Genomic DNA, 14,468 nt, shown 5'->3' on the forward strand with positions numbered 1-14,468 from the left:
TTAATAGGGCCTTGCTCGGAAAACAAGCTTGGCGCTTGTTGACTCACACAAATTCCCTTTTGTTCAAGGTACTTAAGGCACGTTATTTTCCCCGGTGTTCTTTTTTGAATGCTTCTCTAGGCTCAAACCCAAGTTATACCTGGTGTGGGATTGTGGAGTCTAGGTGGGTTTTGAAGAGAGGGATTAGATGGCGTATTGGAAATGGTCAGCATGTGAAAGTTTGGGGTGACTATTGGGTGCCGGGTACACAATCAAGGAAAATAATTTCCCCTTGTCCTGCGGGCTGTGAGAATATGATGGTGAGTGAGCTTCTTTTAGAGAAAAATATGGGGTGGGATACGAACAAAATTGAGCATTTGTTTCTGCCTTTTGAAAGAGACAGGATCCTAGCAATACCGATTAGTAGACGTGCACCAAGTGATACTTTGTGCTGGGACCCTGATAAGCATGGAAACTATACTGTTCGTTCTGCTTATCACTTGATTTTTGAGAATGGTGGCGAGGAAGGAAGCTCGGATGACAGGGAGACAAGGAGGGTGTGGAATAAAATTTGGAGCGAACCGGTTCTCCCACGCATCAAAACGTTTTTGAGGAGAGCTTGCAAAGAGGCCCTGCCAACTAATAGAGGTTTGCATATACGTGTCCCTAATTTTCAGATTGTGTGTAATGTTTGTAATGAAAATGAGGAGGATATGGCTCATACCTTGCTTTATTGCCCCCGTGCTGTTAATATTTGGCAAGAGAGTGGTTTTGGATGGGTGGTGGATGGTAAGTGGAGGTCTTTTTTAGATTGGGTTGCTCTGATTTATGTGAAATTGGGAGCAGAGGAGAGAAGGTGGGTTATGGTTATTTGTTGGGCAATTTGGGGTGCAAGAAATAGGGGTTTATTTGATAATGAGTGGAAGTCGCCTAAAGAAATTCTGGAGTATGTGAGCAAACTCATGCTAGAAATGGAGGGAGGTGGGACTGTCAGGAGAGCTGTAACGCAGGCGAGGGATCGAGTGTCTTGGTGTGCGCCTCCTCTGGGGAGGTTAAAAATTAATGTAGATGCTGGCAGCCTTGGTCAGACGGGTTGTGGACTTGGTATGGTTGCGAGAAACGCTGAGGGGGCAACTTTGTGGTGCGCCAGTAAGAAGATTGGTGGTGTGTGGGAGACCAAGTGTGCTGAAGCAAATGCAATTCTGATGGGTATGCAGCTGGCCTTGGATAATGGTATGCGTGAAGTTATTATTGAGAATGATAGCGAGGCCTTCATCAAGGCTATCATATCTAGAGACATGGTAACAGCTCCTTTCATTTTATTCTTGAGGATATATGGCAACTTGCAAGTGAGTTTTCAGCTATTTCGTGGGTTTGGATTAGAAGAGATGCAAATAAGGTTGCACATGCTCTTGCTCATGTGCCTCATTGGGAGTTGGGTAGTAATATTTGGTTTGCTGATTTTCCTTCTTCTATTAGCTCTGTAATGTTGAATGATTTTCTTTCCTTGAGTAGTGGTATTTAAGCCGCCCTTTGGGGGTCTATTCAATATATATATATATATATATATATATATATATATATATATATATATATATAAATATATATATATATATATATATATATATATATATATATATATAATTATTAGTTTCCATTTTTCTTAATATTAATTCTCATCTCTCGAATCTCGAATTAATATTGCATAAAGCATACAATTAAACCATCACTAATTTAATTGCATAGCATTAAATCATTCAATAGGAAATTAACCCAACACGATAACAATAAAAGATAATAAATCATCCCTTTATATTAATCATGGATCCCCAAGAACCTTAGAATTAAACTATTAAACTATTCATGCATAATTAAAAATAAACTAATCAAAGCATTAATAATTAAATTAAACATGATTAAAATAATAATGATAAAGGCTAAGATAAACCAATGATAATCAAAGCTAAAGAAAAGCAACAATAATATGCATAATCATAAAAACGTAGCAAGAGGAATTAATAAAAAGGCGTAATAAGGAATAGCAATGAAATCCAATTAAAGCTAATGAAAACTAAGCTAATCCAACATAAGAATAGAAAATCCGAACAAAATTAATGCTACCAAAGACTACTTCTTTTTTTATTCTTTCTTTTTTTTTTATACAACAGCAAAACCCTAAATTAATTATAAACTAAAGTACACACTAGAACATTAGGGGTAGAACCATATAACAACTTTCTATTCAGAAGCCATTGCATAGGAGTTCGATGGGATAAGACACTTTCCTTTTTGAGCCACTTATCCTGCAAAACAAAGGGTTAGTAAAGATAGAAGAAGTTAAACTTCTTAGAGATTGACTTTTCCTTCTAGCTCTGGAACGACAAATAGAAACCAATAACTTCAAATTCTGAGAAGAGGGGTTGTTGGGGCTTGCAACAGACTTTAACGGGGAGTAGACTGGAGCAACTAGAAGGGGCACCGACGTACTTTCACACGATGACACTTGATCAACCATACCTATGGTCGTATCATCTTGTGCCAAATTTGAAGTTGCTTCACACCTATCATGCCCTTTCACAGGGGGGTGACTAATCTCCATTGGTGTAAAAACTTCTTGAGTTTTAACACAATCCATCTTCTTTGGAGGATCGAGTACTCGGATGCTAATAAAATCCTTCTTGGAAGAGTAATAGTAGTGTAGGGTTCGTCCTTTAGAAATCGCTCCATACATTGTTGGAGTGAGATGCAAATAGGAATCAATACGTTTTTGGTTACAAAATCGATAACTAGACCCTGTAAGATTTGGATTTTTTGTTTCTGAAGTTGACTTCAGATCAGAATTGTTAACAATAATGTTGGGCCTTCGATCTTGATCGATAGGGTTAACTTTACCCTCCCCCGAATTCAAAGATTTGCCAGCAACATCCTTTTCCTTTTTGGTGACATCTTTTACACCAATACACCTACGAACACAACCATCTCCACTACCATCTCTTTCCTTTCTTTTCCCCTTTTTCCCTAATTTCCTCTTTTCTTCTTCTTTCCCAATTTTAGCATAATCTCTAAACATTTTATCCTTTCTTGTAACTGCAAGTGCGTCATTAACAAAATCCGAAGACCAACCCAATAAAGATATCACCTCATTAAGTTTTTGTTGAAACTCTCTGTTGGTGAAATTAATCCTAATTGCTTGTGCAAGATCCATGAAAGCTAATTCGGGTTTATTGAGTCCTAAAGCTGCCACCACCCTTCTAAAATAAGCTTTCACATTAGAAGTATCATAACACAAAACTGCAAAACACAGCTGACCCACCTTGTCAAAGTTTTCCTCTTTGACATAACAAGCACCCAAGTTCAGATTAAAAGACACAGCTAGGCTCGAAAAAACTGATTTATCTTCATCATTACCCGCCATAACAAAATATAATAGCTTGAGTGCAAGAGAGTATTTAGTAAGCGCTAATCCCATATTACACTGTTTGTAGAAGGCATTACCTTCATCTTTCAAACCCCTAACAAATTCCAGAATACCATAAGGATTCTCCAACTTTCCAACTAAAAGCTCTAGTTTATGTGAAGATATATCATCTTTTTCAACATGAGCAATACACAAAAATCCCCCTAAGTTCTTCAAACTTATCCATAAAAACTGAAAACTAAGACAAGCTTTAAATACCAAACAACTAGAAACTAAAGTTCAAACTGATAAATAAAGAGAAAACAAGCTTCTCCATAACCAAACAAGACATACCAGAGAGACCATTATAAACACCTTGGTAGAGCCGCAAAACCCCGTCAGATGCGTCGTTAGCTGCACCTACACCACCCCGAACAACATTGGTATTACAGCCAATCACTAGCCCTTCGATCTGGAAAGGTAGAAGATCAAATAAGTTCCCCCAAAATCGAAATCCGAAACCCTAACCCTAACTTTTCTTCAAGAAAATTAGAATGTTTAGGTTAGTTAGGAGGAACCGCACCTAAATAGTCGCCGAGGTCATCAAGAAATGCTCGCCGACGACCTTGGTTGAGCACTGGTGCTCTGGCCGCCGGCGACATGGGTAGTTTGAGGAGGCTCTGTTTTTGTTTTTAGAGAGAAAGAGGAGCATTTCTTTTTTCAATGTGGTTTATGTAAATGGAAATATAAGCTGAAAGTGACAAACCAAAGACTACCTAATGAAAATCTTAACAAAGATTATTAATAACAAAAACAAAAACATCAATTCAAAAGATGCGGGAAAACAAAACTAAGGACTGAAAACTAATTCTACCAACCTCCTCTAAAAAGCTGCCCAACTAGGATATTTATAGAGGTACAAAAACATCACAAAACCGACTAAGGTTCAGCTTGCAGCACTCTCTCCCGATCGGGCTCGCAATTTTATACTGCCAGCTTCTCTTGGTTCTGCGCTTCATTTTACTTTAGGCCCAAGCTTGAGCCTTATCCTTGATTACTCTACTTGGACTAGCACTTTAATTGGTAACTTGTAGAGTTAATCCTTTGACAAATCGAGCCCTTAATCACCGAACTAAGTTTATTTATCACAACCTTGAGCTTTAAATATGCGGTCATAAAATACGATCCGACTCTAATATCTTCATAGCGGCTTGATAAGCTTGGGAATCATCATAAATCTACAGATTCCTACAAGATAAAACCAACTCTATAAAAACACTAGGAAACGTATATTAGTAATAAAAATAGCTCCGTAGAGCTCAATTAAGCACAAATATGACCATGGGATGAGGTATTAAAATACATATAAAATAGGCTCCTCAGAACTTCCTTTTGTATATGCTTTGTTGTTGAATCTGAAATTAGTATTGGTTTTTTTTTTATTGGATTAGGTTTAATGGTAGAGATAACATTGTTAACTCTTGGTATAAATTAATGAAGGTCATTAGTATTAGATTGTACTATGGTGGGGAATTTGTTATGAAGAACAAGAAAACTTCTTATGGAAAGGGGAAAAGAGATTATTATAGGGTCCCACTTCATGCTAATGTAGATGAGGTGTGTTATTTTGAGTTTACTCACTGGATAAAGAGTGTGTTAGGATATAAGGAAGTTGGTGAAATCTGGTTTAGGAAGCATGGGTGTAGTTTGTTCAATGGTAGGAAGCAGATAAAGAGTGATGTGGAGATTCCTGAATTTATGCAATCACCAGAAAAGGATGGATGGTACCACCTGTACTTGGTTCAAACCGAAAAAAAGACTTTTGACACATCAACTTATGGACCAGGGGTAGGGGTGTATACAAATTCTAATACTGATCTTCAGGTATTTAGGGACTTAGCTGAGAGTAGGTCCAAGGTGGTGAGTCAGCAAGCACTTCAAATATGGCCCACACAAACCCTGGATCTAAAGAAAAAGGCATTATACTTATCTTAAGTGATACATCAAACATAGTCTCACTACTACAAAATAAGCAAAATCAAAATCTACCTTAGAGACCACTCTTGGACGGGTCTTTATCTTAGAGGTCTGTTTGATTAAGAAACTTGTCCAAAAGAGGTGGTCTGTTTGGAAAAAAAAGGACTAGTCATTGAAGAAATGGGGTCTATTTTGTTGATGACGTGAAAAAATTTTAAACATCAAAACAAACTCATTGTTAGAAAAATAGGGTCTCTTTGTCAAATGAAATAGACCTGTGATTTGAGAAATAGGCATGTTTGTAATTTAAAGAGACCCCATAGTACCATAGGGGTCCGTTACATCTTTTTTTAAAATATAGGTATTATGATTTGGAGTACTTTTAAATTTGAAATTTCATGCTTGATAAAATATATGGAAATGTAAATATATTAAATCAACCAATGTGAAATTTCATTAATAAAAATTACACAAATTATTAACCAATTAAAATTTCAATTACAAACTAATTGAAATTTACAAGTATAAACTAAGTGAAATTGAACATACAAGCTTAAACTAACTTAAATCTAAATTAACAAGTATGGACTTGTTTGAAATTTAAAAGCATAAAAAATATGTTGTTGGTGGAGTTTCATAGGCTAATTTGTAGTACTCAAAGCCTGATAAAACCAACCTCAGTAATCTGCAATGCAAGTTGATCATTTAAAATTTATTATAATGAAACAAATAATGCAATGCGATTCATGTTGGGTTTCGATGAGTCTAACTCACCGCGGAAATAAAACCTGAGCCAAGGAAAAGCTCACAATTAATATAACCAAAAAACATAAATAACAAGATTAGATAAAAGACTAAATTACCCTTGAAGTGTGCTTCGCTCGACCATCGGAGCTCTTACTTGAGAAAGCTAAGCCTCGCAAGCGCAACGACCTCCGACGATATCCACCCTCAACACAATCGCAACGGGTCTCTTACTTGGAGGTTAGCCAAGTCAGACCAAAACACTATTCAAGTAATTAATGAACTTATAGGTTTTCTCTTAAGTGGAGATTCCTAATTGAGTTCTTACTCAAGTGAGTTCTCCCAATTCCCAAGTGGGATATTTATAGGTAAACTCAACTGAGAAATCCACTCTCCCATCGTGGGAGAGTTGGTAAATTCAATTTTCCCTTTATTTTTAAATCAAAAACAAAAGAAAATAGCAAATAACTAATTACGCAACAAGTGGCATTCTAAGAGGAGAGGTTAGGTAAGGACCACAAGGGGAGGGGGACCAATACTTGATCCCCAAGGCTCCCAAAAACCGGCTCCCTTAAACCACATGCGCCAATGGGCTGCTGCCATGTGGCAGGCCAAGCCTTGGCACCCAAGCAGCCTCGCTGGCGCTTGATGTGCGTGGTTGGCCTGCTACTCTACGCGCAAGTGCTGCTGCCTCGGCCCAGCACGCCACGCATTGCTTGCGGGCTGCTGGCCGAGGCCCCTGAGCGCCACGCTACTAGCATGCTAACGCACTACTAGCTAGCTAGCATTGCTAGCTCAATGCTGCTGCTGCCCTCGCACATGCTAGCATGGCCGCTTGCCAGCCATGTGCTGGCAGCCTTGCTAGCAATGGTGCACTAGCATGTCGTAGCACCAGTCAGCTAGCCTAGGCTTGGCTTGGTGCGCATGCTAGCAACCTTGCTTTACCAAATGCCCCTAGCACTCGGTTTTCTCGGGGCATTTCGATGCTAGGGGTATTTCGGTAAATTGTTGATTAATCATTGATTTTACCATCTTGTCTTTTATTCATTTGACTCGACTTGCAACGCTCGCTTTCGACGCTCCTAGCTCTATTTTCGACGTCTAAATATTTAATACTCAAGTGACTCATTATTTCCTTCTGAATTAATTCGTCGTGTCGGATCGTTAGTTACTGGGGTGTGACCCGAAGGCTTTAGTCAAGATTAAGCTATAATATTAATAATCATGCATTAATATTATTGATCGAAAGCGGCCTCAACCTAGGCATTCCAATCACTTGAACTAACTGAATAATTAGCTTTCTAATAGCTTCGAACCCTCTATCGGAATAATACTCTTGTTCGAAGGACATCATTCCTTTCAATTCTACAGTACATGCATACCAAATTCATCTCACAAAACCTTTTTACAAGGTGTGTACATCATAACTTAAACATAAATCACTCAATAACAAAAATAATTAAGCAAAAAAATGCTAATTAAAATGCATAATCACTTCACTTCACTCAAATTGAGCCCCATTCTCCTCTAACCAAATTCCTCTTCACGTTGAAAGCCAAATCTAAAATTTTACTCAAACTAAAAATTTGCAATTAACAACAAACACTACTACATTTTTTATCAAATACCACGGCCTAATTTAATAAAGGCTAATGCAACGGTATTTTAATTGCCGTTGCAATAGAGTAGGCTAATGCGTATTAATGTTGTGAGAAGTAGAGTTTTTACCATGGTTCTAATGAACCGTTGCATCAGCCTAGATATTTCAACAAAAAGGAAAGCTATTGCAACGGTTTGTGATTATAGTAATGGAAATAGTATAGGAGGCGCGCTGAAAATTTCATCTTCCCTCTACTTTTTTGCCCAAATATTTTGAACCCTTATCCCTATTCCATGGGCAAAAAATAAGGAACCCTTATTTTCTCTCTACTGTACTATCCGTATACTTTCCCCATTTTTCTTCATTCTTCGAATTCTCCATTTCTCCATTTCCCCCGATCCTCCATTTCCCCCAATTTTATTAAGCTATTTTAATTAGCAATTCCAAAAACTTTAAATTCTCAATTTTCCCCAAATCTCCGATTTTAAGGCCATAAAATACTCAAAAATTACTTACAATTTCCTGAAAATTATGAGAGGAAAACTTAATGAAGTAGAGGAAGGCGGAACTCAAGAGGTGGCGTAATTCAAGTGACGTTTGGTTGCTCAAGAGGCGGCGTAATTCAAGTGGAGAAGTTCCATTTTCATCTTCCATGTCCTTGTGGCTAATATCTCAACTTTGAGTTCAAGGTATACAACGATTCTTCATTTCAGAAATTTGATTCTTCATTTCAGAAATTTCTTAATTGAAATTTTTGTTGTTGCGTTTTGATAAAATAAATTTTAAATTTTTATTGCTGTCTTTGGGAATTTGTATTTGAGTTTGATTTTCAGGTTTATTTTTTCTCAAATTTTACTGTGAAAATGCTATACATTTTTTGGTTATGTTTGGTTGAATTTGTAGTTGTTTTTGCTCGAATTATATGGGGAAAAATGCTTTGATTTTCTGGTGTATATTGTGCTCGAAATTTGGGGTGTGCTGCTTGATTTTGATAAATTAAATATTAAATTTTTAATTCACAAATAGATGCAATTCTATGTAAGCAAGAATAGAGTTAACTAATTTAAGAGTTCAGAACAATTACCCATGTTTTCCATTAGTTTGGGCATCACGAAAACAACTAACAACATGAAGCCAACCATAAGACCAATTGTGTGAGATTCACTTTTGATCCACTGTTGGATAGAATGATACTCTGTGATAAACAAGACTAGTTCATGGCTTACCTCATAGAGTCATAATAGTATTCCTCTCTTAAGGGCTCCAAAGCCATCTCTGACAACCCTCTTCTGGTTTCCGTCAATGCAGCCTAGACTTTTTCAGGGTTTCCAGCACTAACATCAACACGAACCTACACAAACAACATGAAAAAAATTACTTCATCTATGATCAATAATGACTAATAACTTTCAACATTTGATAAATAGGATGCCATGTAGCTACTCCTATATCCAATTCTTATAGCATAATTTATCTTGAAACAACCATTGACTCAATTTATGTACTTCAATTCTACTTTCTGATCTGAACTGAGTCCTTTGTATTAGTTTATATATGTTTTTGATCTTGAAAATATTATGGGCTTAATATCCTACATTTTATGCATTTTTAGTTTACTTCATCTATGATCTGAATTAGATATTCTGATTTCAAATAAAGCCACTAATTTTTTATTATTGAGGATACAAATCTGTCTAATATATATTGCTGAATGATGAAAGGTATCAATTTCTTTTGGACTTTTGAATTGATCATGTACATGAAGGATTCTTAGGTACTTTGTTTGTTGCTGTTTTGATAATGAAATGTTTCTGTCAGTTGCTGGTTAAGGTTTCTGTCAGTTTCTGATAATGAAAGGTTTCTGTCAGTTTCTGATAATGAAAGGTTTCTGTCAGTTTCTAATAATGAAAGGTTTCTGTCAGTGACTCTCTTAACTCTTAGTGAATTGGTTAAATGTTTTTATGGTAAAAATTAAGTAAAATAACCCTCTTTATTCTTACCCTAAGGTATGGATAGTGGAACTAAAGAGTGGTGGATGTTTGCCAAATGGAGTGATGAATATGAACGGGGAGTAGATGAATATGTACAAAAGGCTTTTGCTTCTAAGTCTCAAGGAAATCAAATTTGTTGTCCTTGTGAAAGTTGTCATTATCGTTTTTGGCGTCATGAAGGTGTTGTGAGAGATCACCTTATTTGTAATGGTTTTGTTCCACGAACGGATAAGTTATCAGAGTTAGGGATCAACTTTGAAAGGGAACAAACTGTTTTGGATAACGAAGAAGGGTCAACCCCAAATGATTTTAATGATGACATAGTAGAATTGTTGCATGATGCACGTGATGCTTTTAGAAAGGGGCCAAATGACGAGGCAAAAAAGTTTTTCAAGTTAGTTGAAGAGGGCCAGGAAGAATTGTTCCATGGTTGTAAAAATCATTCAAAACTTTCCTTCATGATCCGTCTTTTTATTTTGAAGTGTGATCATAAGCTAACTAATGTTGCTTTTGGAGATATATTGGAGCTTATAAGGGAGGTGTTACCTGAAGCAAAACTGCCAGCTTCTTTTAATGAAGCAAAAAGTGTTCTGAAAGTGTTGGGGTTGGATTACACTAAGATTAATGCGTGCCCAAATGATTGCATGATATATTGGGAAGAGCATGAAAATGCAACAAGCTGCCATGTTTGTGAGACGCCAAGATGGAAATCAAATGACACAGAGAATGACATACAAAATGAAAATGGAAAAACCTATAGGATTCCTCAAAAGATTCTTAGGTACTTTCCAATCAAGAAAAGGCTTCAACGACTATTTTTGGGTCAAGAGACGGTGAAATACATGACTTGGCATGCTGATGGGCGTGAAAATGATCATCTCTTACATCATCCTGTTGATGGTCAAGCTTGGAAGGAATTTGATTCTTTATACCCAACGTTTGCTGATGACCCATGCAATGTGAGGCTTGGGTTAGCCACAGATGGATTTAGCCCATTCAATTCAATGAGCATTGTCCATAGTACATGGCCAGTTATGTTGATTAATTATAACTTGCCTCCTTGGATGATTATGAAGCATGAGTTTTTGATGCTAGCCTTACTAATTCCCGGCCCGTCTTTCCCTGGCAATGACATTGACATATATTTGCAGCCACTTATCAAGGACTTGAAGGATTTGTGGGAGTTTGGGTTGGAAACTTATGATGCTTCGACTAATCAAAGGTTTGACATGCATGTAGCATTGATGACTACCGTGATTGATTTTCCGGGTTATGCAATGTTATCTTGGTGGAGCACAAAAGGATACTTGGCATGCCCTGAATGTCATTATGAAACAGATTTCGAGTGGTTGCCTTGTAGTGGTAAGACTGTGTATAGGGCAAATCGTAGATTTTTGGATCCATCTCACCCTTAGCGTCATGATAAGAGGAATTTTGATGGAAAACTTGAGGAAAGATGTCAACCTATTCCATTGAATGGAATTGATATTGAGAATATGTTGCGTGATTTTCCAAATGCATTTGGAAAGAAGCAAAAGAAACTAAGGCGTGATGTGGATGATCCGAATCCGTGGAGAAAGATACCCATATTTTTTGAGTTACCATATTGGAAGCATTGCTCTAATCGCCATAATCTTGATGTAATGCATATTGAGAAAAATTTCTTTGATAATATCATTGGGACATTATTAGACATTTCTCCGAAGACCAAGGATAATGTGAGTGCTCGCCGAGATTTGGTAGAACTTAATTTGATGCCAGAGCTTCAACCAATTGAATTGGAAGATGGTAGTGAAGAATTTCCAAGATCTCGCTTTTGGATGTCATTGGAGCAAAAGCGTAAGTTCTGTCAGGTTATAAAAAATGCTAAGCTTCCTCAAGGTTATGCTTCCAACCTTAGTCGCTGTGTGCAAGTTGGAGAAAGGAAAATAGCAGGCTACAAAAGTCATGATGCTCATTTTATGATGAATTATCTTCTTCCAATTGCTGTGAAGACAACATTACCCAAAGATGTTGCTAGTCCTTTGATAGGACTTTCTGCTTTTTTCAAAGTTATATGGAGTAAAACTATTGATCCTCGAGATCTTGAAAAATTGCAATCTGAGATAGTTGAAACTTTTATGCCTACTTGAGAGGATTTTTCCACCTGCTTTTTTTTATATAATGGAACATTTACCCATACACTTGGTTGACCAAATTAAGTTGGGTGGACCTGTGAGTTCAAGGTGTATGTATGGGATTGAGAGGAATCTTCATGAAATGAAACAAAATGTTCGAAACAAGGCTCGTCCAGAAGGCTCAATGGCAGAAGGAAACCAAGCTAAAGAATGTGTTGCTTTCATAGATAGATTTTTGAAACGATCAAGCAAAGCCACACCTGAAGTTAATGAGTGTGGTACCTCAAAATCATTTTTTCCTAAGGTAGGACATCTTGTCAAAGGAAAAGGAAGGACCTCAAAGAAAAAAAATAGTGGAAACATAATTGATCGCAATACATGGGCACAAGCACATCGTTATGTCTTGTTCAATTGTCATTGTGAGGAAGTTGAGAAATATATAAGGTAAGATTTGTAATCAAAATTTAGGTTTATTAATATTTTTTTATAAAATGTCTTTATTCTAACTCTAGTGCGTTAGTAAGAGAAATATTTTTTTTTTACAGTGAGCACAAGATTTGTGTAAGTGCTAAAAGGAAAAGAAAATGGAATAGTGCTCAAGACCACAACAAGGATTTTATGGATTGGTTTAGGGAGAAAGTTGATTTGATTCTTAAATATGGCCATGATAATATCCCGGACCATATTTTGTGGTTATCAAAAGGTCCCTCTCATGTTGCTAAAAAGTACACAGGATACTCAGTCAACGGCTATAGATTTCATACCACGAAGCGAGATGCAAACTGCGTAACTCAAAATAGTGGTGTCACTCTAACAACCATTACACATAGCTTTGCAAGCTCCAAAGATCAAAATCCTTTTGTGGGAAATGTTAATTATTATGGTTCAATAACTGAAATCATTGAAATATCTTATCATGGTCATTTCAGTGTTGTCTTATTTAGATGTCAATGGTTTCACTCAGAGAAGGATGATGATGAGCTTATTACGGTTAATATGAATAAGACCGTTTCTAAAGAAGAACCTTTTATCTTAGAAACTCAAGCACATCAAGTGTTTTATGTGGAAGATTTGAATATAGAAGGTTGGCATCATGCTGTTCAAATCCCTCCTAGAGAGTTTTCAGATGGTATTGACATACATTATTTTAATACTTCACTAAATGTTATTTTACATACATAATTAACATACTTCTATTTTTTTTTACATTGCAATTTATTTTAGTTTATTATATTTACATGGCAATTTATTTCAATTTATTATATTTACATACATAATTAACATACTTCCATTGTTTTTTCCAGATGAAACCGAGTAGACCCAAAGTTCCTACTTCCCAAAGTCAGCTTACTGAATATGAGTTGCAACGGCTTCAAAAACTGAAATTCAATGCAGAGAGAATGGAAGCCCGAGGATCAGCATCTGTAGCTAATAAGATACTGGAAGAAAAAACAAAAGCCTTAATTTGTCCAAGTGCAAGGCAGAAACGTATACCAGAAAATGAAGATGATGACTCTACGTCGAAATATGATGGTGAAAAAGAGGTTGAAACTGATGACATTATGGAAGGTGACAATGTCACTTCTGGAAAAAGAAAAGCTAGTAAGCAGGTATTCACTTCTATTTTGTCATTTATACACACTGTTTTATATTGTTTTTCACGGTTTACATGCAATTAGTAATGCTATAATTGCCTTTTTTTTATAGGTTTCAAAGCAAGTAAAGAAGTCATCATTTTGCCCTAAAACTATGGCTGATGTTGTGGAAGTGAATAGCCATAAGAAGCATGCAGTTGATGAAGTTCAGAACATTTACTTAATTGAGGTTGCTAGTGTTAAAGATCAACGCATCCAAAAGAAGCAGCAAGTTATCTCAGAAAAGAAGGGAACAAAACGAGCGTTATGTTCTCCTGGTTCTATGTCAGCGTACCTTGAGTTCCGGAAAAGGCAAAAAGAAAATAATGATGGGTTTGTATCAGGTACTCAATCTTTGAATAATTCTCTGACAAGAAAAGCAATGAATAATGGCGTTGCATTTAATGAGAATACCAATGGTGATGCTGATGTACTAAGTGAGAATGATGAAGTGGATGCACTAAATGAGAATGATGATGATGTTTGTAATGAATATGAGGGTGATAAAGGATTACAAGATGAAGTTCAATTTCAGTTTGGAAGCGAAGGAATGCAAGGTATTTGCAATCATTTTACGTAGTATTATTTATTTTAGCTTTTGTTAACATGCTAAAGTCTGGTGAATTGTTTTTCTCTTATTATATCTTGATTTGTTTACTAAAAACATATAAATTTATTTTAATATTTTTGAAATATTGGAGTACATTGTGAGTTGGATTCTGCCAGTAGCTGCCTTAGTAATTAGCTGACCTGTCAGTATTTTGATCTTTGGATTCTGCCAGTAGCTGCCTTATTAATTAGCTGCCTTAGTATTTTGATCGAGTTATCTCATAAAATTTGTTGTGTTTTGTTGTTAAAGCTGATATGTTTGTCTTCTATTTATTGAGGTTTTGTTGTTGTTGTTCTTTGTTGTTGTTGTTGCCTAGGCTTTGCTGTTTATTGGTCTGCTGCTGTTTAAGTGCTCTATTGCTTGCTTATTTTTTTTTGTGATCTGATTTAGTTATTTGCTAGCCTAGGCTGTTCACACTC

General features: G+C 36.4%; 2 protein-coding genes across 2 annotated transcripts; both read left to right on the forward strand.

Moving 5' to 3' along the window:
- Positions 1-326: 326 nt before the first annotated feature.
- On the forward strand, positions 327-1,466 carry LOC145640242 (uncharacterized). The gene has a single exon (XM_081691545.1). It carries the CDS (start codon positions 327-329, stop codon positions 1,464-1,466), a length of 1,140 nt encoding a protein of 379 aa, XP_081547671.1.
- Positions 1,467-9,705: 8,239 nt separating this feature from the next.
- LOC145640244 (uncharacterized) lies at positions 9,706-11,103 on the forward strand. The gene has a single exon (XM_081691546.1). The coding sequence runs from the start codon at positions 9,706-9,708 to the stop codon at positions 11,101-11,103; it is 1,398 nt and encodes a 465-aa protein (XP_081547672.1).
- Positions 11,104-14,468: the final 3,365 nt, after the last annotated feature.

This window comes from Chenopodium album, chromosome 7 (genome assembly GCF_948465745.1).
Source record: "Chenopodium album chromosome 7, dcCheAlbu1.1, whole genome shotgun sequence".
NCBI lineage: Eukaryota > Viridiplantae > Streptophyta > Magnoliopsida > Caryophyllales > Amaranthaceae > Chenopodium > Chenopodium album.